Raw genomic sequence first — 26635 nt, 5'->3', positions numbered from 1 at the left:
ATTCACACTGGCACACTTTAAAATAATGAGTATTTTAAGCAGCCTGGCAGTGAGAAGAATTCCGTTCAACAGTGGAGATGGACTTTTTAGGTTAAATAAGAGAAATACTGAAACAGCGCAGGAATCCTGCTAATACGCTGTCTTCCTTCTCTTAGATACTTGTAACTGCATTTTAGCCTCTGCTACTCATGTTGACCTGGTTTGTAAACAGAAATAAACCATTTCAGCTTAATTTATGCAGGGCAGTGACCCTGCAAGTAGCAGGACAGGAGATCTGGGATAAGCTTTCTCTCAACTTGTGGCCAAGAGCTTGGGAAAATTCAGATTTTAAGCAAAACCTCTGCAGTCAGGAAAATCTCAGAAATACCAGTAGTTGCGGATCACAGACTTAGTTTCTTTACCCACTTCCACTACCCCTGAGCAAACCACTGGATTGGCTTCTAGGTGTGCCCATCGCAGCCAGGATGAGCCCGGAGGGGCTGGGATGCACACTTCTCAAAGTGTTATACTGGAACACGAAGCCCCTTCAGAAAGGACTGGCAGTGTCTGCTACACACTAATACCTCGAACACCTGATTAAGCTCACTAGATACCTTTGCCATAGAAATAAACTACCATTTAGAGCAGAGGCCACATTATGGCAGCCAGGCTGAGCCGGCTGAACCCTGCTCTTGAGTTACCAGCACTTACAACTGGCTGTATAACCTGAAAGCAACTGGAAGCACGTGAACAAAATTGTGTGCGTTCCTAACTGAAAGGGGAGCTCGCATTAGCTTTGGATAGCAATAGTGTTTCAGTTTTGCAACTTGGGATGCTAAGAAGGTGCTGTAGCATATTGCCTTGTAATAACATGAAGCAAAAGCTCAGCAAAAAGTCTGTGAACCAGATAAGATTGATTAAACAATTTCTAACCAACGGGGTTGCACATAAAAATTTTATTAAAACCTCAAGTGCTAAATTTATTTCCTGGGTCTGTCACTGCTATTTTTTTTTTATTCAGTAGTGATAATTACTACATTAGAAATTAAATGAACCTCATATACTACATCTTTCAGACCTCCTAGGAGAGTTGTGAAAGTGATTTAGGGAAGTGAATGTGCTATTGTGCCTAATCAAGTTACAGTAATTGTCACCTATAATTTTAACTTGACTGCTATGTGTTTAATTGGAAGCTTTACCTTTGGTTTTTTGTAACTGAGCTTCTCTGTGACTGTTTTTCTACTTTCTATCCTCTACCAAAACCCACTGACACAGAACAAATAATTGCATACAGCTGTGCAGTTAAGAGCATTGCTGTTTGCTACCACATTGGCTTCTTCTTCATCAACCTGATGTGCTGCAGCATCTGATGATTCTCCTTGTGAGACCAGCACCAGGTTGCCTCCCTTGAGATTATAATCACAGCTGTATAGCTATCAGTAGCAATAAAGGGACTTTCTGGCCCTAGCTCCTTAGCAGGACTGCAAGTTTTGCAGTACTCTGGGGATCACAAAGTTAAGCTAAGTCCTGTGACTGTCTTATGTGTGTTGGGGTAAAAGCCAGTGCCCTGCATAGCTGCCAAAATATCTGTAGCTCTTTCTGAGGGTGCTGACTTCCAGCAGCATAGAGCCAGGCTGACATGGCTCTGTGTGGCCCCTGGCTCTGTATGTGTTTGGTCAGAGATGCTCCCCTTATCCTGATGCCCCTAATGAGGCTGCAGCTTGTTTCCGCAGTGAGCTCTGCAGGACAGCAAACTGCCCAGCAAGCCAAAGGGTTTACAGGACAGTACCAGGGGGCCTGCAGGTGAGTGGCAAAGTAAGATGCGCTGGAGCAAAAGGCATACCAGTGCTTCTCAGCAAGACCCCAAGCTACCTAAGGTTGGAAGCTGGGTCAAGGGTAGGCCTGTGGAGGCTGCTAACGCCTCTTCCCAAACACACGCATGGTCTGAGACTTGGGCAATTGCTCTGGTCGCTCAGCTTTAAAACAGGCCTGCTTGTTTATCTTTCCCTTTTCTTGCTAAAGGAATGTGTCTATGTGCATCCATATATGACTTCAGCATGCAAGGAGACAAGGTTTCTTGTGGATTTAGGGAAAATGGTGATGATTATGAGCATGGAAACTCTAAATGGTTCATCTGACTATTGATCTTCAGCCCTCTTGGATGCTTGCCCAATATCAGATTGAAGAATGGGGCTGTTTCTGACCATACCTATTCAACATCATGTAATACTTGCCCCGCTGGAGTCACATAATGCATAAACCCTGTTCAATTTAGATTGGGATCAGGCCCTCCATTTTAACAGAGTCTGCTATGAACCCTTAAAGATCAAGAAAGGCTATGTTATGTTGATGCAATTAATGGATGTTATTTGAAACTATTTTATCGCTGTAACACTCATAGAAATTATTGTGCTTGTGTGGCTTTGCACTCACATTCTGGAGCGATGTGTGTAGAATAGCAGTAACCTTGTCCCTGAATAATTCATGTTGTTTGTCAGCCACTTTTTAAGCCTTTCTGCTTAACCACAGTAGATTAGCATTTTTGTTGCTTTTTTAATCAAAGGTTTGGTGTGAGGGGAAGGGAGAGTGTCGGTTTTCTTTTTAGCTTACTTTAAACACTTCCCCAGGCTTTTCAGTATGCAACTTAGCTATTCAAATTGGGATATTTTGGCCTTAGAAGCATTTTAGCTAGCTCTTAGGGCTGCTACATTATACAACTTTCTAGTAAATCATGAATAAGTTGAAAAGCTATAGAGCTTTCTTCCTAATTTCTCAAGGGTCCTTTTACTACCCAATTTGTTTTCATCCCATGTTATTTACTGACTAACTCTAATCAGCTCTGGTATTGTTCCGGTCCGCAAGTGTGGGAAGGTTTGGCAGGTAATGTGTGGCAACACAGGGAGTTTGAAAGATCCTGGCCTTGAGATGAATATATTGTTGGTTGGAAATTGGACTGCATTCATTACATGCTGGAGTTCTCCTGAGCTTTGTCTTCCAGTAAGGATGCTCCACTGGTGTAAAACAGCAAAGCCCTGTTAGGGTTCTGAAGTGATGCTGAGTTGCACAGCTGCAGTTCAGAAATACTTAGCCTCAAAATCAACAGGATGAAAGTAAAAGCCAAAGGTCTGGCTCAAAGCAAAATGAGAAGGAAATGCCAGCCTTGGCAAAGGCAGGGCTGCGGGAATATTTTCTTTGCTTCTACCCTGGGGTTGTGCAAAGTAGCAGTTGGGTTTTTTTTTTCTTTAAACTAAAAGTGAAAATTTGAATTAGTGATCCCATTAAGCATCCACCCTGTATACCTCAGGAAAAGAGGACAACAGAGGTAAGACGAGGGGTTTGCAATACCACTAGCTGATGGAATGACAGTAGGAGGTAGCCCATTGACACTAGCCTGACACCTTGGCTGGGAGCTCCTTCTGTCTAAGAGGTCACTGAATCAGTGACACAGCTCCTCTGACTGTCTGTGGATCCACACCAGCCCTTTGTGTCTGAGTAAACTAAACCCACTGGCATGCAACAGCAGCCAAGTCCTGTTGGCAAGAGTGTGAAGGGGAGTGTGTTTGGGTTGTCGTGCTGACAGATTTAACAGAGCAGTGTTGACATGTGTGGAGAGCTCTATGGACATATTTGGTGAAGGAGAGGTTGGAGTGAGATCACTACTGTAGGAAACAAAGTCCCTGTCTCCACTGTTGTGTGTGTTCCCTTTATTTTCCATTCTCTTTCTTTCACACTGAATTTCCTCTGACATACCAGGTGAGGTCTGGCAGGGGATGGGGTGACAAGTCAGTACATGGCCACAGCTGTTTGAGTGTGGAGCACTGTGGTGTGACAGTCACAGCTCCTCTGGCACTTAGAATTAGCTTGTCTCCTTTTTGCAACTGTTACTTCTTTTCATTCCTTCTCTACGTCATAACATTTAAGAAACAAAACCAGGATGCTGTTGGAAAACCAAATGGATTTTGAAAGAGACTGCTGTGTTAAATCCCAGACTTTGTAATACAAAGTTTTCCATGAAGCTAATTTTCCAAAATGCTGGCACTGAGTTTCTCTTCCTTCCCTTATTGACACTGTTCAAGCCTCTTCTCCTGGAACTGCAGCTCATTCTGTCATGCACGGTTGCCAAGAGCCAGTCCACAGCTCCCACACTGACATGTGGTTGAAATGACAGCTCCAGCTTTCACACGCTGGTGCACTGTAGTCACTGGGGAGTTTCTCTGTTCCTGTTCCACTATTAGGTTTCAAACCTCCCTGCTGCGTAGCTGTCCTCAAGTCACATCAGGTAAGCTTAGCTATGCATTGAATTCAGAGAGTGGAACTAACCCCACATTTCAGCTTCAGATAGAGGAGAACAATGAGACGGGGAGCTAAGCCTGGCCTCTGCCTGAAAGGTAAGGTTTTTAATTTATTAAAAGAAAAAGGTGCCCAACGGTTGTGTGCTGTATCTAATTCCAGGTCTACTTCTATTTAGCTGAATGCCAGGCCTATATATTTGAGGCAAAGTATGGACAATACATAATGAATTACACATAGGTCTAAATTCTGTGTACTACGTTTAACGTGTATGTTTTGGTTCATTACTTTTGAATAGGAAAGCTATAATGCCAGAATCAATAGTCTGCATATAAATTCAGGAAGCTACAGAAAAATATTACCATTAGCAGACAGGAGCCAACCTCAACAAATACACGCTTTTGCTTTCCCAACTTTCTGTCACTGAAAGAATTAAGTTCTGCCCCCAAGTTTCATCTCCACCACTCTGTGGAGAAGTGACTGGCTCATAGTGAATTTCCCCCCAGCGTTCCCTTTGCCTCAAAGGGGCATTTATATTGACTATGATAGAACAGAGTTTACATTTTTTTTAATGATAAAAAGATGAATCTTTACTCAGATCTGAATTTATAAAATCTTTATTTATAAAGATTTGAATCTTTTAGCTGAAATGAGCGGATATGCTAGCTGCTAAGAATGGTACTTGATTGTCTTAGAGGTCCCCAAAGTGCACTTGCTATTTTCTTTGGCAACTAGAGGAAAACTTTAATTTCCCCTCATTTGAAATGTAAAAAGAATGGTGAATAAGAGTGACTACCCTGAGATCTTGCCTGCATAGCGCATGCTAGAAATGAGAGCAGTCTCTGCAAGAAGAAAGTGGTGTTAAAATTACTTTCCTTTTTAGCATTTATACTATTGCTATGATTAGTAAAAGAACTGAGCTGAGTGTTCTTCATGCCTAGGATAAGCAAGCATGAAAAATCTGAAAACGGAATGAATGTCCTAACTCATTTTCTCTGCCCTTCAATTCCCATGTTCCTTGCGCTGCTGACAATGCTTTGCCTTCCAGTTCGTTAGCGGGAGCGATGGGCCATCTCCCAGCAGATGGAGGAGCACTTCCCCAAGGCAGGTCTTGGGAGGGATTGATAAACCTGCTCAGGAGCTGCTACACATGGCCTGAAGATTACACAAGGAGCCCATGTGCATGCAGGACCCTAGCTGGCCCAGCCACACCTGCATTCACGTCTGTAGGCTTGCTTTCTGGCTGATCAGCAAGCTCAGTTTTGGAGGCACATTAAGACTTCTAAATATAGTGCAGATGTAGCAGTGATGGATCCTCCACGGTGAGTGCTTTCCTCCTCTCCAGTGGCTGTCTCAGATTTCCTATGGGAAATGTATGTCCTGTGCTTGCCTTGCAGGTGACTCAGGGCAAAGCCATTTAGTTCATGGTGAGTGCATGCAAAAGGCGGGGAAAAAAGTGGTGAATCAGGCCCTTGGGTCTTCTAGCTGTGCATGTGCTGAATGCCCTGTCCTGGGATGAGGCAAGTAACGCCTGCTGTATGGAGCTTCTGTGCACTGGTGGGCATATGCTATGCAAGTACTTAATGTGATACCACAAAACAAAACAAAAGGCAAGAGAGTCCCCATTAAGAGGGGTAGACTTCTTCAGCTAAGCATCTGACCTAGCACCAAAGGGCTACTTAAAAAAAAATAATCTGTATGTGTGGTCCTTTGAGATGTAGTCTCTAAAGTAGAGCTTCCCATTCCTCCACATGCCAGATCATCATCTTGGCTCTCCTGCGGTGCAGTCTCTTGGCAGACCTTGCAGTTCCCTTCTTTATGCAACTGATGGATTTTGCAAGTGTCTTTTACCATGTGTTGTCCCAGTAATTGAAACTGGTCACAATCTCATCAAGATATAACTAATTCCAGATTGTTGACTTCTCATTTGTTTCTTACTGTCCTCCTAAGGAGGGCTGAGTGCAAGAACTCGTGTGGTTCAAATAGAAATGGTTGTTTGAAGCTCAAATGAGTGCTAAATACAGAACAAGGGGCTGGGGGGGCACCAGAGCTGGCAGTTTCAGCATTTCAGCACAGCACGGTCCCATCCTGAGCCTGACAAATAAGGATCCTGGTCTTCGACCCCAATGTGGCCTTTGGTAGTTGTTCTTAAATTTGTGTAACAGACCAAAAGGATTACGATTAATATGACTGGATGTTATGGCAGGATAATACAGGTGTCTATATACGAGCCTCTGCTTTTGTTTATATGTCAGTTTACCATCTAATTATCAAACAAGCCTAGGAAATTTCAGTAGTCAAGACAGTGATATTCAGTGTGATTTTTTTACATGGTCAGATAAGTGTTGGAAACCCTTCCCCTTCCCACCCAATAGCAATAAAATTGAATGCCTTGCTAGCTCCAAGTATCATATGAACCATTTTATCTTAACTATTTTTGCTTGGAAAGTTCTTCTTTATTCTATTAGGTTAAAGAGCAGGCATGTTGTCTCAGCACAGTTAAATCCCACAGCTTATTACCATGAAATATGTGAGCTTAGAGGATATGAAAGTGTTCCATCCAAGAGGATATGAAAGTGCTCTGCCCAGAGAGAGTTCAAGGCCTCTTGTATGAGGAACACGGTTCCAGGCTTTAAAGCTGTACCATGTGTCAGGATTTTCAAAAAGGCAGTTCTCAAAATGGCCTTTTAAGCTGGCTATTATTTTCCATATATCATCAAGACAGACTTTTAGAGGAGAAATCAAGACACCAGAAAGAATTCAGTTTGGAAGCGTTCCTCTGCTTCAGAGGTGCAATGGCAGGATGTGCAGGGACAGTCCAGCTAGCTGCAATCTGACTGGCCTAGGGACCCAAGCGCAGCTCAATCATTTGAAGCTTTTGGAGCCTAAATGGAGTGGCTGGTCTGTATTGCAGCCGGCATCACTGCAGCTTTACTGTTGCTAGTATCTCCTCGGGCCAGATTAAAGCTGAGTAACTGCAGTTAGATGTAGTCTTACTTGGCAAAAAAATTAGTGAGCAAAGCCTGTATGACCTTATTTGGGGGACAGTAGGGGTGAAATGGGAGGAAATCCTTACTGTCCATCTTACTGCTTTAGACTCCAGAACAGGTAGTCTTCCTTTTTCTGTTGTAATGCAGTATTTGCAATTTCTAGGAATCCACCTTCTGAGTTCCAGTTATCTGATTTATTCTGTTGCACAGAGTTCAGAGGAAATAACCTTTAATTCTTTCTAATACATAACCGTTAAATACACTTTTATAGTCAATAACAGACTGGCCATTCTCCCTGGACCTCAGCTCAGTGTCCCTCCATTCAATAATAAACCTATTGACCACAATGAGAAAAGAATTTAAAGCCATGAACGGAAAATAAAAATTGCCAGTACTCAGAAATGTATATGAACCGTTTACATAAACAGTCAAATATTCCAGACTGAATCCATAGAATATATATTATGTAATTGAATTTGGGTGGGTCAAGTAAATAAGGGCAAGTAATGAGACATCAGTATCACAGCCTGTTACTTAAAAGATCCCCTAATGATATTATTATGTATTAAACTTATTTCCTTATGAAAACTGACACATTGGGCTTTCCTCTTACAAAAATATTCATGTCATCCATTACCCTTTCAAGGATGTTAAGATTGTTTATGGTTGTTACCTTTCTTCGTTCAGTGAATAGGTTTGTAACACCACACTGTCCCATCTTGTTGTCAGATAGTATTGACTCAAAAATAGCCATTAAAAGTTAGATGTCTGAGACACTTTTTTACTATTTTTTTTTTTAAGCAGTAGGCTGCCTGAGTTATCAAAATGACTCCAGTGTATTAAGCTTCCAGTGTTCTTCAGGCTGAAAGTGTGAAAGGGAGAGATACTTTCCTTCTTGTTGCAGCTCCAGGGATTGTCTTTTCCATATTCAATTTCTTTACAACACAAAATAAGTTACTGAAGAGAGAAAGAACTGAAAAACACAGCAGCTCTGAGTGATGATTTAGGCATGGCCCAGGGATACAGGATGGTGTCGAGTGATTCAAGTTTACTGTACTCTCCCTAAAAAGAAACAAATGTGGCTGCAGCTATGCCAGCTCCCCCAGTTAAGAAGGAAAACTAGTTTGCTCTTAACCTTCTCAGCTTGTTCTAGGCTGAAGAGCTTTATGTTTTGCTCTCCCCTTTCTCTAAACATCTGTGCTCTTTGAGATGTTTCTGTACCTTTCCTGCGGTTGAATCACATTCTGACTAGCGGCTGGATCAGTTTACATCTACATTACCGCTTTAAAGTTCCAGCTCTTAATTGCTGGTTCTGGCTAGGCCATCAGTGACCTTTGGAGGTCTGTTATTTCTTTGGAGGTCTGTATGGGTTTTTCCATGCAAGCTACGAATTTTTAATAATGCACACACACATGTAGGTAGGAGCAGAAATGGTTGGAGGACATAAGGGGCAGCAATAAGTTATTGCACTTCTCTGTTGTTACCTCTTCCACCACTGCAAGGGTCTGTTTGATTTGGGCTGTCTGGAAGTAGAGGCAAGGTAGCCAGAAGGGTTTGGAGATCAGATTAAACTACTGCTGAAATCTAGTTCTGGAGACAAGGTCGGAAACACACCCCTTCCTGCTCTGGATGGGGCATATATTTCCCCTTTGTGTGTGTTGTTTTACAGAGTGGTCAAGAAGCCTGGGGGATATGGGCCATGTTTGCTGGGAATCGGGATTTCAGAGACTCCAGGTCTGACATGCAGTGTTTGTTCCAAATAGCTGGGAAGCTAGTTGTTTTTAAATCAGTGCTTTTAAACACAGCTTTTAGGAATACGAAATTAAACATGCACAGATTTGCATGAAATACCAACAGAAATACTTTACCCGCAAGAGGCTAGAGTTAATTCAGACTCAATGAATGCTCTGATAGTGCCACATTTTCTGCTGGCAACCAGGGCTCTGATGCACACCTCAGTAACACAGCCACGAGAAGCTTAAGGGTCCTGGCGTGTTAAGGAGGGATCATCATAAAAATACGATTAAAGACTTGACACATTGGAAGAGGGCTCATACACTCAGTCTGCTGTAACCCAAACAGGGCTGCTTCCTTCGAGATCACTGTTGAGTTATACCTGCTGAAAAATGAGGTTTCACTGGGATCAAACTCACTGAATCTCCTCTTTCTGTCCCCTGTGTAGAACAGATCTGACAGAGTACAGATTTCTCATCTCTACGCAGGTACCCAGGATTTCTCTGTCAGGCTCCTGGTAATCGCAGACTGCTCTTGCAAAACTTTATGTTGATGGTGGATGAATGGGTATTTTGTTCTAAAGTGTCTGCTCCAGAATACATCACTGTCATATCACCTAAGCAATGCCAGTTGCCCAGATTTTCAGTAGCTGCTGAGACTCGGGGAAAACAGTAGAGCTTGTCATTCTGAGATTAAGGAGGGATTAGCTGCGTGATTTCAGTCAGCCTTAAGAGAAAGGTTAAACACTTTGGGAGGAGGAAGTACATGTGCGTGCGTGCACATGTGTCTTCCAAAACAACAGATGGTTTCAATAAAGTTGCTCCTGCTGCTAGGAAGTGGCACTTCTTGACATTAGCAGAGCCATATCTCATCGGGGTTCTTGTTTCTACTAGCCTGTCTCAGCAAGGCCAAATCCACTGTACAGTATGGGGTAATCAGAAAGGCATTCCAGTATCTGCCCCATTAATTGCCCCTTGCCAGTCTTCCCTCTCTTCTGATGTAATGCCCACTGTGCTCAGTGTGGCAGGATCGATTGACTTTGAAGGGCATATTTCCCTAATGATCCGCAATTCCTCCTACTTAAACTGCAGCAAGAACTGTCTTTTTAAAGATTCTGCAAGAAATGTGATTTCTTAGAACTGCTAAACAAAAACCTCTCTGCTTCAATCAATGTATCAATGTATTAAATTATTGTGCAACTGAATTAATGTGCCCCTTGGTGACAGAATTGCAGAAAATGAGCAGTGTTTTATGCATTAAAGACCTACTAGTAAAAGATTGTTTTTCAAGGTTAGATTGTTCCACAGTGAATATCAAGATTTTCCTAATTAAAATATGAAGGGTTTTCAAAATGCAATTGTATCAGCTGCATCACTTCTCACAGATTAAAATACAGTACAAATTAGCATGTACAAATAACTGAAGTATTGTAAATATTAGTAATTGAGATGTATTTGGGAGATAGCAAGTAATATTAATATTTTTACTAGCATTGTATTTAAATTTAATAGTTAAACAATGTTGTTGGAAATTAATGTTTTTTTGTGTTTATTTGGGTTTTTTTTAAGCTCAAGAGATTCATGGAAAAAGTGACCATTCAAAATGTTGCTGTAAAGGACTAAAGTCTTGTCAAGCTTCTGCAAACCTTACTTTCTTTGGAGTGTATGGCATGTGTGTGGGTAGGCTGGCCCTTCCTTTCATGTTGCCCTCCATTTTTCAGTGAAAAAACACCACACCGGCAGGGTCAGGAAAAAAAAGGAAAAGAGGCTGCAGCGACCTCTTCCTACAATTTTAAGCTAAACACGATAAACGAAATGAAAATGGAAATATTCACACAGATTAAAAAGTCTTCCCTTCTAAAGCTGCTTGAACAAACCCCTATTCATATTTTTCTTAATTTTTTTTGTCCAGTTGCATTTATTATCCTCATTTTGCTGGCAGGAGAAAACATTGACAGTCTTATCTAACACTGTGTAGCAAGAGCTGGATCCTCCAGAAGTGCCCTGTGCATCATCTCTTGTGTAGCAGGAGCACTGAGGATGGTTCTGACTGTTCCCTACCATATGACCCAAACCAACAATCTGCCAAAGATACGATGCTCTCTTGGTCCCTGTACTGAAGGTAGATGAACCACAGTTCTCTAATTAACTTGTCCTGTAGGTGTAATGAAGGGAAACATTTTCAATAACTTCATTGTTTGTTCAAACTTTTTTTCTGGTACCTTCTAAGTTCTCAAATATCTGAAAAAGTGTGTATTTTGTTCATTTTCTCCTGAAACTTCTTCCTTCCCCTCTTTTCTTTCTTGGGCTCATGACAAAGACATTCTTTATTCTGAAGGCAAGAATCCCAGAATAAGCAGTGCCAGTTCTGAGTTCATAAGGGGGGCAATGTTTCTAATCACTTATAAAAGACAGACATGGACTCTGTGTTCCTTCTCAGCCCATATTATTTCATTTTTATTTTTGAACCTTTGGAATATCAAATGCGAAAACCCCCACTTTCTCCACCGAGTGTTTTCAGCTGTATGTTTTCAAGCTGTATCTGCAGGAATGATAAATTAGGTGTGAAATTAAACCATAACTGAAAGCATCCCAGTCCCTCAATTACCAGGATGTTTTGGATTCTTGCAAAATCTTAAAATGGTATCATCAGTTTCAGGGCACTGCTGACCAGAAGAATTAAAAAAAAGAAAACAAATTAAAAACATAAATAAAATAAACCCCACCCCCAACCCCCCAAACCACCCTACTAAAAATTATTACAATAAAGATAAAGGAATTTACATCAATATATCTATACACAGCTCCCCGTGGTCTCCTGGGAAGCCCAAATCCATGAAATAAATTGATCTGATCAACAGCATGCAGTAATTTAGTATCAGCACCAAGCCAAGAAGCCGATTTTCTGACTTCCAGTTCTATGCTCAAATACTGGGCCTGTATTGCTTTCCAGGCAAAACAATGACAGAAGAGAGAAAGAAAAGGATGCAGAAGAAAGGAGCTGGAACTCATTAAGCATCTTGTAATTTCTGAAATAACTGGTTCTAATATTTGTGTGTAATGCAAATGTCATTTATAATACCTAGCTTTAACATGCTAGGTGACTGCCATGGATTTCAGGGCAACTTGCAGAGGCAACATGCTTCTCATTTTGCACCTGAGAGATCCAGCAAGTAATAAGCAGAGCTGGGTGAAAAAGCCAGGTCCCTGGACTTCCATGGGAATGCTACACTGAGCTAAATACTCTGAGTGCTAGGGAGTGCTGATAAAGGTTTCCAGAGAGGGGAGTGGGTAATGGTGTATTATACTTGAGAGAGACTTCAGACTAAGAGAAAGTGCTGATAACAATGCCTTTTAAAGAATATTTACACCTGATTGTATGGCAATTTACTTGCTTCACCAAAAACCTTACAAAGGTAAGCTATTTCATGAAAAGCTTGCACTCCAAAGTACCGGTTCAATGCGGTATCTATATTAAAAAACGTTCTCCATTTCACTTCTGCATTTTGAACACTAATCCAGCCTGGCCTAAGCATCCATACCAAAGGAAATGAACCGTATCAAGCAATGTCATTTGCTAAAAGGTAAAAGTGGATGCATTCTCCTTCCCTTTGTTTTATATTTCTAGGGACAATTTCACAGGCCGTGCCACTGCTGAACGGGGAAATTGGAAAACTGCAGAATCAATTTGCAGACGTGAAGTTCTATTTTCTTTTACACCTCCTTCATCAGAGTCTCTATTGTTCCTGTGTTGTGTAGCATTATTATCGACAGCAGCCTGGACACCACTGATAATTGCTAAACTAGGGAAAAGCTATGCCTTGCAAGTGAAAGAAAAACCACACAAGCAGTAGTCAGATGATACTGAATGGTACTACTGCCTTTAAACTCATCTACTTTAGAGCATTGGTAATGTACTCACACTACTATTTCTGAGGGAAATGTATTTTTTAAATATTATTTAAATTGGGTTTGGTTGCAGTTTTTTTCTTAACAAAACATCCCAGCTAAAAGCTGCAAAGTTCTATTAAATCTATTTTGATGACAACCAGAAAACTATACTGGACTTCATAGTGCTTCCATTCTTTGCCAATTCTTTTTTCATTAATTGTGTTTCACAAAGAAGAAAAAAACCCCAAACCTCTTCCACAGCAAACTTCTGATGATGACTCAGTCACCAAGAATGAAGCCAGTGGCTGCTTGCTGTAGCAAACTGGAAGAGCTGGTGACTATCAGCCACTTGATCTCCAGGACAGGGAGAGAAGTGTGCTTTGTGATATCAGAGGCCACTGGCAACAAAATGGCTGCTTGTCTGCTGGAGTCATTCAGCTCCTCTCGAAGAAGGACTCCTACGGCTGACCTGGGTGGCCACAGTCTGCTGGCTGGTACAGACACTGGGAAAATAAAGTCTCTCAGCACGACGAGCTTTCAGTCTAATTAGCCGACTACAAATTCTTCATTAAAAGTGAATTCAGCCTTGCACAGCTCTGGGTCTTGCATCCAGACGCTGCCCTGCCCCTGACCGCATCCCCTCAGCATCAGGATCGCGACAGGAATTTTCTTTTCCCCTTTTGCCTGTTTTCCAGCAGTGACCACGGTGGCTGTTCTGCCCGGCCTGCTGCGCACACAGCCTCTGGGGGACAGCTCCCCTTCAGGAGAGTTTGCCCCAGGAGATGCAGGTCAGCACGGATGTGAAGGAGGCAGTGCAAGCCCTGATGAAGCAGAAATTTGGGGCGGGTGGGGAGTTTATTTATGCGGAGAGGCCATTTCTGTTGGGTGCCCCTGCAGAGGAGAGTGCTCCAGGCCAAGGTGCCGAGAACTGCCCACACACCCTTTGCCTCAGGCGCCCAAAATGGCCGCTCCTTCCTGAGGCGCGCCCTGCCCCCCTCGGTTGCTAGGCGACGCCCAGAGAGCGCGCCCCCCAGGTGCCTCCTGGGAGGGCCAACCCCCCCGGTTTCCCGCCCCCGCGGAACTACAGCTCCCAGCATGCCCCTCGAGCTCGGGACGGCACGCCGGCGGCGGGCCCCGCACTACATTTCCCGGCAGGCAGCGGGGGCGGCGGCCAATCCGCGCGTCCCAGGTTGGCCGGTGCGAGGAGCGGGGTTGGCTTCCGCGGTAGTAAGCGGGCCGCGGAGAGGGAGCGGCGCAGGGGAAGCAGCGCCGGTGACATTTCCTTTCGGGTCGCTCCCCCTCCCCTCTCCCGCTGCCGGAGCGGGGCCCCGAGAATGGCAGCGTTAGGAGGTTGGTGCGGCCGGGCCGCCGGGGCGAGGGAATGGGCTGCAGGCGGGGGGCGGTCTGTGGGGTGGGTCGCCCGGGGAGGGGGCGCTGCTGAGGGGTGTTGGGGCCTGTGTGTTGAGCGGTGAGGGGGGCGCGTCGGGCGGGGTGGTGTTGGGGTTTGAGGGGTGTCGGGGTGGGCGCTCCGTGGGGAGCACTGTGGGAGGGAGGGGGCGCTTGGGGTGAGGTGGGCTGAGGTGGCTGTGAGGGGTGGGCCCTAGGAGGCCCGGTGGGGCAGGGGTGCTTGGGTGTGGGGCCTGTAGTGTGGGGTGTCGCTTCCGGCTGGGGAAGGTGATAGAGGAGGGCGCCTGGGTGGTGTCTGTGGGGGATGGGGTCAGGGCTGTGAGGCAAGAAGGCGCCTGAGTGAGGGCCTGTGTGTGGGGAGAGAGCAGCACCGCCTGAGGGGAGGTGTGCGGTGGTGCTGGGCTTTGTTAGGGCGAAAAGGGTTTTGGTGAGGGACACCCCCTACATTCTGGTCTGCGTGAGGGGAGCTGAGCCTAGAGAGAAGTGTAGGATTGTCCCTGATGAAGGACCCCCATGAAGGTGTGTATGTGGGGAGTAGTGGAGAAAGAAAAGGTGTCTGAGAAATTAATGTGGAGAGTATTTTGGGGTGCTATCTAGGAGGAACAGAGTTAAAATTTTGAAGTGCAAGTGAAAGGAATATTAATAGAGGAAAACGATGTTTGGGACAGGAAAGGGAAAAGGAAAGTGATGAAAGTGACTGGGCAGGTTTTATGGGGTGAAAGCGGTAATGTAGGTCGTGCCAAGGATTAAATAAAAAATCTGGAATATAGAGGTGAGTATTCCAGCACTGGAAACTGCCTTCATCGCATGTGCTTATTGCCCAAGTGACTGGCAGGGTCAGAGAAGAACTATTTTACATCCTTTTCACTGTTAGAAAGTAACTTAAACTCTTCTGCAGTGGTAGTTAAAGTTTTCATGTACATCAAAGCTTTGCTAGGTAGGAAGCCTTGGAACTGATCTATCAAAGTATTATTTACTTGGAATTTGCTCACTAGTGATTAATGTTGTTTCTAAGTAAGTACAAGTACAAATTCCCCCCTTCCCTAATGATTGGTTAGTTTTGAATGCTGGAGCTCAGTTACTATGTTTAAAGTAAACTCTCCTGTTGTAAATACTACCTTTTACGTATTTACCGTTGTATTTGAGGAGGGTGGGGGGAAAGGTGTTTTGAAGACCTTTTTCCTACCAGTATTTTGAAGAGACACTGACATTATTTGGCCCTAAGCCTGCCATGGGAAATGTATGCCCAGCAGCAGATCCCTACTGATTCAATTGTGACTGTGTTCAAACCTGTGTCTGAATTCTGAGTAAGAGAAATTGCAACTGCTGTATGTCACCACGAGTTAGAGTTTAAATCTCCTATTCATCATCAACATTGTTTGTTATCCTCTTTGCCCCTTTGTGTTGCCCAAAATTTGTTGGACTCATTCTCTGTTGCAGTCAGCAGCTTTACCTGATTTGCAGCTCTTACCCCCAATGATTTTTTTTTTTAGCTCTCCTTTGTTGCTGTTGCGTAAAAATTTTGTTGCTATTACAAAACAGATTTTTGTGCTTTGAGATATTGCTCAATTTTCACTTTGGGATTTACTTTGTTAGGCATATCACATGTGACTTAGAAGCATATGCTCCACTTCATGTGTTTTCACAATGATATGTGAGCTCCTTCATACCTGAAAATCTCAAACGGTGATTGTGTTTTATTTGTAAAGAAAACCACGTAAACACATATACAGATTTATGTGAATTTAAGTTTGCTGCCCGACATACTGCAGGGCTGTTTCTTCATGAGTCTGTGCTATAAACCATCACTTGTGTAAGCTGGGAGCCTTTCTCGATGAAAGTACATACATACAGACTTTTGTAATGGTGATGTAGGTTAGGGGAATATTTTATTCTTCTGCATTCTTTGCTTTTCCCTTTTTTACAAGTCACTAAGCATCATGATTCTTGACTTAATTCCCCCCTCCCCAGTGATATGTCGTAAATATGTGAACTATTTATATGGGTTTTTTTCTTTAAATTAATGGATATAATTTTATAGGTTAATGATAATCCTACAGGTATATTGGGAAAAGAAAAAAAAAATAAATATTTGAGGTATCTTTATATCTTTAGCCTTGAAAATGTTAGACTTGCTCTTGATGGATGGTGACATTGAGGAAGGTATAGAATAATAATTTGTGCTAATTCTTGTTCACGCATAGGTTTTTTTTTTTGGTTTGTGTGGGTTTCCGGGGGCTGGGGTTTTTGTGTTTTGGGGTTTTTTTGGGTTTTTTTTTTTTTTTTTTTTTTTGGCTGGCTGGGTTTTGTTATTAAACAATTTCAATTTTACTTTGTAGAACCAAGTAAGTTTTCACAAACACTGAACGGAATTCCTTCTTCAAACACAGTCAGCAGTGGAATGGACCCCTTCCATGCTTGTAGTATTCTTCAACAGCTGAAAACCATGTATGATGAAGGACAACTGACAGATATTGTAGTGGAAGTGGATCATGGGAAAACATTCTCCTGTCATAGGAATGTTCTTGCTGCAATCAGTCCTTATTTCAGGTACAACAGTCCATTGTTCTAGTGGTTATCAAAAGCAGAGCTATAACTTATTTTCATTAAATGAAAATTTTAAAAAATCAAGCCCATACTAATATTCCATGTAACTGACGAGAATATAGTGCACCCAGTAAGTAAAGATTATTGTTCACTTAACGTCAATGAATTATCAGTGTCTGTTTTATCAAAGGAGTGTTTCATTAGAGACTGTCACATGATTTTAAAACCCAAACAAAATATAAATGCTTCCAGTTTTGAGGGTATTTTAAATACAGTAACAGGGTATTTAAACTACTTGTTTTCTTTTATATTTATGAAATAACATATTGAAAGTTGGATATGTCAAGAGCTTTCCTTGTAAACTCTGTGAATTTTAATATGGGGTTAGTGAGATAATTAAGCAAGAAATTCCAGCTTGCCACTTTTCTTTCAGTAAGTATAGAACTGATTTTGAATTTAGGTACCCAAACAGGACAGTGTAACATCAGTGATAAATGTATTTGTGCTGATATAAGGGTAAAAACTGGGATTAGCTGTGCAATATAATTTCATTTCTTATACCTGTAGTTAAAAGGTAATTACAAATAAACTGCTAAATATTTTTCTTTTGTAGATCTATGTTCACTAGCGGCCTTACAGAGAGTACCCAGAAAGAAGTTCGTATAGTTGGTGTTGAAGCAGAGTCAATGCATTTAGTATTGAACTATGCATATACCTCCAGAGTAATGCTGACAGAGGCCAACGTTCAAGCTTTGTTCACTGCAGCTAGTATCTTCCAGATCCCTTCCATACAAGACCAGTGTGCTAAATATATGATCAGTCATTTGGACCCACAGAACTCCATTGGGGTGTTTATCTTTGCTGATCACTATGGTCATCAGGAACTCAAAGACAGATCACAAGACTACATTCGTAAAAAGTTTCTGAGTGTCACCAAAGAGCAAGAATTTCTTCAGTTAAGAAAAGACCAACTGATAAGTATACTCGACAGTGATGATTTAAATGTGGACAAAGAAGAACATGTTTATGACAGCATTATAAGGTGGTTTGAGCATGAACAAAATAAGAGAGAAGTGCACCTTCCAGAAATATTTGCCAAATGCATCCGTATGCCTCTGTTGGAAGAGACATTTTTAGAGAAAATCCCTCCCGTGTTTGCACAGGCTATGGCCAAAAGCTGTGTACAAAAGGGACAACATAGTGCCAATGGCTATACACAACGGCTTGGAATGACCGCTTCTGAAATGATCATATGCTTTGATGCTGCCCACAAACACTCAGGAAAGAAGCAAACAGTGCCTTGTTTAGATTCGGTCACAGGGAGAGTGTTTAAACTATGCAAGCCACCAAATGACTTGAGGGAGGTTGGAATTCTTGTGTCTCCTGATAATGATATTTATATTGCGGGTGGTTACAGACCAAGCAGCAGCGAGGTCTCCATTGACCACAGAGCAGAGAGTGATTTTTGGATGTACGATCACTCTGGCAATAGGTGGATTCCGAAAGCTCCTTTGTTGCGAGCCAGAATAGGCTGCAAATTGGTTCATTGCTGTGGTAAACTGTATGCAATAGGTGGTCGCGTTTATGAAGGAGATGGGCGAAACTCACTCAAGTCTGTGGAGTGTTATGACAGCCGAGAGAACTGTTGGACGGCTGTCTGTCCAATGCCGGTAGCAATGGAGTTTCATAGTGCTGTGGAATATAAGGATAACATCTATGTTTTACAGGGTAAGGTGATTTGACTGATGATATGGTGTTTTGTCTCAAGTGGGGGTTGTTCAATGTGATTGTCCGTGCTCTCTTAAGCAGCCCAGAAAACCCCAAGTTTCCTGGACATTAAAACAGTGCCCTGGGAGAACAGGGTGGGAGGAAAGCTAGGGAAAGCAGTGGGCGAGGAAGAGTGAGGTTGCTGCTTGAGTTCTCATGCTTTGGGAATGTGTCACTAAGTTATAGTATTGAGTTATTGCACAAACAGCAATTTTGGTGGTGTTCTAAGTCAACAGTATAGTATTAAATTTTACTGTGAAAATTCTTTATTAAATCTGGGTGAAATGCACTAACATTGAAGAAAATACATTGTCCTATGAAAAAGCACTTTGCATTTTATTTAGCTAAACCAGTGAAAATTCCTGGTGTCTGTGTTCTTGGTGACTTGTAAAAGTCTATTAACCACTGTAAGCCTTTGTTTCCTGCCCTACCCTGCTTTTTGAGGTCATCCTGGTAACTAAGAAAGATGATGTATCTCCTTCTAGTTAGCTTTGTTTCTTTGGCCAGTAATTACAGTGCTACCTTTACATCCTTCTGGTGAATTATGAGACTTATTCTTGTATTAGATACTGATTCTTAAATGAATAAAAACAATGATTATGGGAATGGATCAAATAATTTATTCTTCCCTTTTTTATTTATGAAGTATGTATTTATATGTATGCTTGAGCCAGATAGCAGTCTACAGAAGTGCTGACTGGTCTATGAGGCTGTAGTAAAGAGTCCCAAGAAGTAGAAAGAAAGGAGGAGGTGGTATCTTGGTTATGTTTTGCTAAGGGCCATGTCTGTAAACACCTGCAGAAGTTGGGGTCTTAGATTCATACTAACTCCTCCTCTGGATCACTCTCCATACAAAGCTGGACCACGGGAAGGAAAAGGGATAGAGAATACTGTAAGGTCACTGTTACTTACTGGAAGAAGTCAACCTGATTTCTTGACTTTGCATTCCTGCTACTCAGTAGGGGTGGTGGGCTTCCACGTGATTTGCAGAGAGCTTTCTTCTATTGTTTCTGTGTGAGGTTTGACTCATTGGTTGTGACTTGAGCAAGTTCTCTCCGTCTGTCTCTTCTGTTGGGTCAGACATCTGCTTTAGGTGGTTAAAAAGGAATGCTGAAGAATATTTGACTTGGTAGACTATTTGTTCATTTTTCTAAACATGTCCTAGAACTGCTAAAAAGTGGGTATTACTACAACCTGTAGAATAGGAGCACATCTTCATTACAACTTCTAGCTGTGCTGATTCTGTGCTTCAGTGGTTTAAACGACAACCTTATGCTCACATAAACAAGCAAGCTACTTTGCTGTGCTAACCAGCAAATTATAAATATTTGTGTTATGGGAAATAAGCAACTCTTCTATTTGAGGTAGATAAAACCTTGATTGAGTTGTGCTGAATTAGTATAAAAAGTTAACTTTCAATAATTTTTCTAGAGAAACCTCATAAGGTTGGGAGTAGTCAATAAGGATTGATGAGAGTGTTAAAATGCCAATGGAATGTAAGCATCAGTCGTAGGATATTACACCGTGGAGCAAAAATGAATAATCAAAAAATGTGTTATCTGTAGGACTTAATCTCTTAAGCTATGTTCCACCCATTTTTCTGTATTATTTCTGTATTCTTTGTTATGTTTGAGGTGCTGAATCACACAGCAGCTTGGTTAAAATTCCTAATACAGCTGTGTGAAATTATATATGATTTGAATTATGCTAATATTTGGCAAATGTTAGGCCTTTCTTCCCCCGGGCTTTACAGAAGACAAGGTGGTCTTTATCCATGTTCTCTTCATCAAGTTTGCGGAGCATGAGCTTTCAGTCATCTGAACTTCCATTATATACAGTCTATAGATGCTAATCTGTGCAGTCAACAGAAGAGGTGTTTTATAATCTAATTACAAAATGAATGATGAATCAGTAGCTTCATCCAAGTTTTCACCTGGCATCCTTTTAAGCAAATCAGCCTAAACGTGTAACCTGGCCACCTGATAAAAGTAGCTTCAAAATCTGTGTGTAGTACAAGACACAGTTATTTGCTTAGATTTAACAACTTTCAAGCACTGAATTATGAGACTCCACAGTCTGTAGATGATACGTTTTGAAGATATTAAAGAATGAAACAAACACTTCAGACACTTCAAGACTGGAATCTTGAAAGGTTTTGACTCAAATTACTAAGCATGTTTTAGAAGGTAGTAAAGGATAGCTAGGAAATGTGTAAAACACGATTTCTGATATGCTTCAAATGTCCATTTCTTCAGCTGGAGTAGAAACGCAAATTAGTTTTTACTCATACTGTTAATATTTTTGTAATGCATTTGGAAGAAGGCAGGCGATGGTGCTAGGTTTTCTGTTATGGAATCAAGGCTTTTAAAAACTAGTAGACTGCTTCTGTCTGTGGAAGAACATACCTGAAAGTTTAGTGGCTGCACAATTACTGTTCTGGAAATGAAGCATAAGTTATGTTTTGTTTTTCCCTCTCTCTTTTCAGGGGAATTTTTTCTCTGCTATGATCCTCAGAAGGATTACTGGGGATTTTTGACCCCAATGACTGTGCCTAGAATCCAAGGCTTGGCAACTGTATACAATGACTCCATCTACTACATAGCTGGAACCTGTGGAAACCATCAACGTATGTTTACCGTAGAGGCCTATGACATTGAACAAAATAAGTGGACTCGAAAAAAAGACTTTCCATGTGATCAGTCCATTAATCCATATATAAAACTTGTACTCCTCAAAAATAAACTCCATCTCTTTGTCAGAGCTACTCAAGTCACTGTTGAAGAACATGTTTTCAGAACCAGCAGGAAGAATTCACTCTACCAATATGATGAGATTACTGACCAATGGCAAAAAGTATATGAGACTCCAGATAGGCTCTGGGATTTAGGCCGGCATTTTGAATGTGTTGTTGCTAAATTGTATCCGCAGTGTCTTCAGAAAGTTATTTAATTTTTTTTTTTTTTTTCAGTAACAGGCCTTAGTGATTTCAGTGGTAATCTGATGCTAGAGAAAACATGTCTTAAAAGAAAACAAAGAAATTCTGTCAGTATTTATTGTAAGCTGAAACAGACAGTTTTTTGTATGGGGATGGGTGCTCTTTAAAGGTTGCAGTCTGGGGAGGGATTACTGGTTCAGTTTCATATTTTCTGATATTTTCCTGGGAAATGAGAAGGAGGTTACAAAGTGCAATTATCAGCATTTTTTTTCTGGTAAACACTTAATCATGTCATACTAGAGGGGTGTTTTTGAGAGCAAATTAAGTGGAAGAGCCAGGATAACTATGCACTACAGTAAAAGAAAATCTAGCGTTAATAGCTAAGGATGTCCAAGATGTTTTGAAGTGACTTTTCTTTTTTTTTCCTCTTTTTTTTTTTTTTTTTTTTTTTAATACGGGTAAAATTTGAGGCAATATCACTAAGGTGTTTTTTTTATATGTTTTAGATTGAAAGTACATACAGGAATGATAGATCCTGATTCATAATGATTTTTTTGTACTGTTTTTGAAATCTGCTAAGATGTTTATAATGATGTTTGTGCACTACAATTTGAGAGGAAAAACTCAAGTCAGAATTGGAACATGGAGTACCTTTGTACTGAACAGAGGTCTGTTCAGATTGCTGTACCACTTCCAGTCTGTAGATTTTTGTTGAAATTGAGCTTAATGATGGGGAGGGAAATCCCAACACTATTTTCTGCCACACAGATGTAGTGCTGTAAAAACATTTTTTTTTTTTAAACACTGCTTAAAACCTTTTTTTCATCCCATAAAGGGCTTTAATCCAAAAGTTGATGGTGCTAGTACATTTATACTACTTGTTTGTCTGAAATAGGCTAGCCTTATGCTACTGTTTAAGACTGCCTGTTATTTTTCATGGAGTATGTGTCTGTCTTCAGGCCCTGTCCTGTCATCATATTGTCTTTTTTAACATAACATTTTTACTGCAGTGGTATTCTTGCACAGAATGGTGACAGGATATGGCCTTAATAATACTGATTTTTTTTTTTTTTCTTTTGTGTGGACTGTTCATTCTGTCTCCACTGAAGTACAGTGCTATGTGCAGAGTTGGCATGTGCTGTAGTAATTGGGAAAAGTGTGGCTTAACTTTACAAATTATTTTTCTTTTCTCCCCACAATCAAGCCCTCAAATACCTTTTATGTCATTCTAATCTACAATGTGAAAATTTGCACTACTGAGCTGTCTTCATTATCCAGTGTATTACAGAAAAATTGACAATGTGTCCATGGCTTCAGTAATCTTAAATGCAGATACACAATAGGAATCCAATATATTGCAACACTTCTCTGTATGTATTTACCATTTAGCTTATTTTTAAGATTTAAATAAGGTCAAAGTTCAGCCTCTACTACAGTAGTGAAAACTGGATTTAAAAGGGAAAAGATGAATCCTAAAACTGTCAGCTGTAATTTCCCAGGTTTAATTTGTTACAGCTCTAATTTTTGCAGAGCTGTGAGTATGTTATCTTACTCTTCCCTATTTTCTCAAATTGACCTAAGTAAACCAGTTAACTTGAAACGGCAGTGGCCATCACTGGCTGTAAGTGCTTACCATTATCTGGTTTAACAGCTGATACTTCAGTAAGCCAAATATTTAGCTCATTGTTTATCCCCCTGGCATGGCTGAGGATTTGGATAATGTTTGTTTACTGTGTGGTCTTACTGTTCCCAAATGGAATTTTTCTAATACACAAAAAATACTCGCCTGGTTCTATTTCTTAATTCTTGCACAAAATGTTTAAAAGGCAAAAACAAAAAAACTGTGAAATGAATAGGAAAAAAAATATGCCTCTCTGCATTACATACCTCATTTTCCAGAGATTCACCAAACCGCTGCTTTGAAATGCGAGCACCTGAATTTTTTGTCTGAAGTTGAAGTTGACAATTCTTGCTAAGATTGCATTTTCCAACAGTGTTGAGGTGTGTTGTTTCTTTGTGTAGTTTTCTTCTGGCTACTGATTTATATATAAATTCATAGCCAAGAATAGGGGTTTGTTGTTTGTTTGTTTTTTTTTTTTTAAGTACACTAATTTTAGTTTTAAAGTTATCCTTAGTCCTTGGCTAGCTCTCTGCGCTGTTGTAGGCCTCTAGCTGCAAGCTTTCTGAAGCACCCTCCCTAACAGTGTTGCATTTGTGTGTAAAACCATTTTTTTTTGCGAAGTGTTATGTAACTTTTCTTGTTTTTTGTTTTTTTTAAGCTTGGTTGAATATTTACAAGACTTCTTGCTGCTTTTTGACAATCTTCTATATTTATTTAGTAGAACAAATTTCAATATATTACTTGAAACTATGAAATAGGATTGAGTTAGCAATTGACTGGTCATGTGATGTATAGAAGTACAATATGCTGTGGTTAATTCTGCAGTAGGTTTGTTAATTTTGTTTATCTGCACTAAAGTAGGAAGATCTCCATTCTGTTTAACCATTCAAACTGAGGGCGTGATCCAAGTCTGTAATGTGTTTAAAAGCTAAATCCTGGAACTTGCTGTGGGAGTAGAATATACTAAATCTTTTGCATGAGGAGTTTGTTGAGACAGTAATGTAGCTGTGACATTTTGCCAATTCTTACATGCTTTTACATTTTGCTGAAAGTCAGATTCCCGGTAAAGTTTTGCTTTAGAGTCGGGCTTAAGTAAACTTGCACAGCACAAAAAAAAATAATTAAAAATAATTGCACCAAAGGTACTGAGATTTACAAAGTAATCTGTACACTTTCCCCACTTGATATTTTTTCTGCATTCATTTATTTCCCTTTATTAAATGAATTTCTAGCATTGTAAGGACTTATGTGAGTGTAAATCTTTTTTCCAAAATTATTAGCTTCTTTGAAGGGAAACATTTTGTGATTTCCGCTTGGTTCCATCAGTAAAATTTCTAATAACTAAAAGCAGTTTTGGTGCACCAATCATGCAGCGTGTGTATGTTCTACAAGAAATCGAAGAGCTCCCTATTCGTAAGGCTGTTTAGAAATGGCATCCAACATTCAGTGCTCAGGTATGTTAGTAAGAAGTACTGTAGTCCTATGAGGGCAAATGTGTGGATTTTTAAACATTTTGCCATAATTGCACAATTTTGCATTTTTACTTAATGTCATGTTATGTTTCTTAAAATAAACCTATTGTTGAAATACAATGGAGTTCAACTGCTTTTGTGATAAATCTCTTGCGTGCATTCAGGAGAGTAAATCAGTAAATTCAAGAAAATTAACCCAGTTATATATTTGTTCAGTTCTTCTAGTTCTGCACTTGTCTGTCTTGGCCGTGTGTAATGTCACGGTTGTTGGTGTTTTTTTTTTAAGGCAGCACTATGCCGTTGCTTGAGGTGGAAGGTGCTTTGTTACGCTTTTTTGTCTTGTTCCCTGTGGCTATTCAGGTCTTAACTTCTTACTTGCAACATTGTCTTTCCCCTTCTCTTTCCTCCCTGCCTTTGGCTGGAGCTGACATCCCAGCAGGAATGTCAAGCAGGGCTTTCCAGTCTGGTAATACTGTATATAGGGAAACCCTGAAACACTTTGTACTGAATTTCCAGGCTTGCTTTCTTAGTAGGGAAGTTACTGCCCGGGTGGTAAAAAGGACAGAGAGGGCAGAGTGATGTAAAGGAGTCTGCTGCAGAGCCGAGAATGAGAGGCCTTCTCACCCCTAGCTGTTTAAGCAGAACTCCAGTGTTGTATGCGGCTTTTGATGTAGTGATAGCGCTTCGCACATCCGCTTGTAAATTACTTCTTTTTGAGAATGCTTGTTCCCTTTCAGAGACTGTAATGACTTCAGTGGTGACACAAAGTCATGGCAGCCTAGGAAAACATGAAGTTCTCTTGTTTGGAAAGGCGTTCCTGTTGTCAGGTTCTCACAGGCGTTATTTCCACCCTCCCACCCCCTCAGCCCTTCTCCCCCAGCCTGTAGACTTGTCTGGGTGTGATTTGAAGGCTGTTCACCTGGCAGTTTGGTTACAGCAGAAGCAATTCAGGAGTCTGGTATAGTGGTGGTTGTACAACTTCAGATGTGCTCTGCAATGTGTGGTCAGGAAGTCGGAGGGGGCTGGCTGCCAGGGCTGGCCGCGCAGCAGGCTGAGGTGCCAGATGGTGTGGTACCCACCTTTCTGGAGGGTGCTGTATGGTGATACTAACCTGGGGTGAGTTTGTGCAAACGGATCCATGCTCCCGGTTGCTGGTTCAGAATGGTACCTGCCCTCCAGCCAGACTGAATAGCAGCCTGCAGCTCTCCAGTTATGGTGCTCACGGGTCCCAGCCTCTTCGTGTGCTCACTGGTTTATTCTGTGTGATTGTAGCATTGTTCCTTGTATAGTTCTGTTCCTCCAAACTACAGTAACATGTACTGGGCAATCTTGATACCTTTTCTGTTTGCAGCCTTCCATTACTGGCAAGACTTCTCCAGAGAAATTAGCCATCGGAGCGAAGGCTCTGCCTGCCTTCCTGTGTTCCTGACCAGATCTGCAGCTGCTCTGTTGAAAACCAGGGATGTGTCCTTTTGAAGACCTACCAGAAAAAGTGAAGCCAGCATCGAGGAGGTAGGCTTGCTGTTTAACTTGCTTTGGTGTGCTGAGTAAATCAACAACACACACTGAACTATATGCATTCTCTGCTTCCTCCTACATCCAAGGACGTGGCTGGGGCTATGTAATAGTAACGGCTGCTGTTAGGCAGATAGGTCTAACTAGATTTGGCTGTATGTTCATGCTGTCTCTGGAGTTTGCTAATAAAAGTGAGAGTCCAAATTGTCCGTCCCTAATATGGAGTCTGTAGTTGTAATTACTGAATACCTGAATGGTAAAAGCATCCTAACCCGAGTCTCCCTGTCTGCTGTCTCCTTTGGAGCACCTTTGCTCTGTCCAAAGCTCTTAAGAACTTTCAAGGGAAGATCCTCTAGTGCCATGTGATGGTTTCGCAACATGCGAGTATGTAATGAACTGTTGGGACTTGAAATCAAGAAAGAGCTGAAGCTGACAAGAATAAAACAGGGAGACCTCCCTCTGTGATCTCCAAGGGGAAAAGTTATATC

General features: G+C 41.4%; 1 protein-coding gene across 2 annotated transcripts; it reads left to right on the top strand.

Annotated features, from left to right (window-relative positions):
• Positions 1 to 14076: 14076 nt before the first annotated feature.
• On the top strand, positions 14077 to 24752 carry KBTBD8 (kelch repeat and BTB domain containing 8). 2 transcript variants are annotated; one of them, XM_027793207.2, is made up of 4 exons: positions 14077 to 14233; positions 16630 to 16840; positions 17451 to 18565; positions 21090 to 24752. In XM_027793207.2, the coding sequence occupies exons 1-4, from the start codon at positions 14218 to 14220 to the stop codon at positions 21551 to 21553; spliced, it is 1806 nt and encodes a 601-aa protein (XP_027649008.1). In that variant the 5' UTR covers positions 14077 to 14217; the 3' UTR covers positions 21554 to 24752. The 2 variants fall into 2 exon arrangements, with proteins under 2 accessions (XP_027649008.1, XP_027649005.1); XM_027793204.2 differs by lacking the exon at positions 14077 to 14233 and adding an exon at positions 14614 to 15062.
• Positions 24753 to 26635: the final 1883 nt, after the last annotated feature.

This window comes from Falco peregrinus, chromosome 5, assembly GCF_023634155.1.
Source record: "Falco peregrinus isolate bFalPer1 chromosome 5, bFalPer1.pri, whole genome shotgun sequence".
NCBI lineage: Eukaryota > Metazoa > Chordata > Aves > Falconiformes > Falconidae > Falco > Falco peregrinus.
Note: the sequence above shows the minus strand (reverse complement) of the source record. Positions and strands in the feature narration are given on the sequence as shown.

Bases quoted from the DNA above. Each gene is read 5' to 3' on its own strand.
- KBTBD8 (XM_027793207.2), top strand. The intron at 16,841-17,450 runs GTACAACAGTCC...TTTCTTTTGTAG, and splicing joins GCAATCAGTCCTTATTTCAG to ATCTATGTTCACTAGCGGCC. The intron at 18,566-21,089 runs GTAAGGTGATTT...CTCTCTTTTCAG, and splicing joins TAACATCTATGTTTTACAGG to GGGAATTTTTTCTCTGCTAT.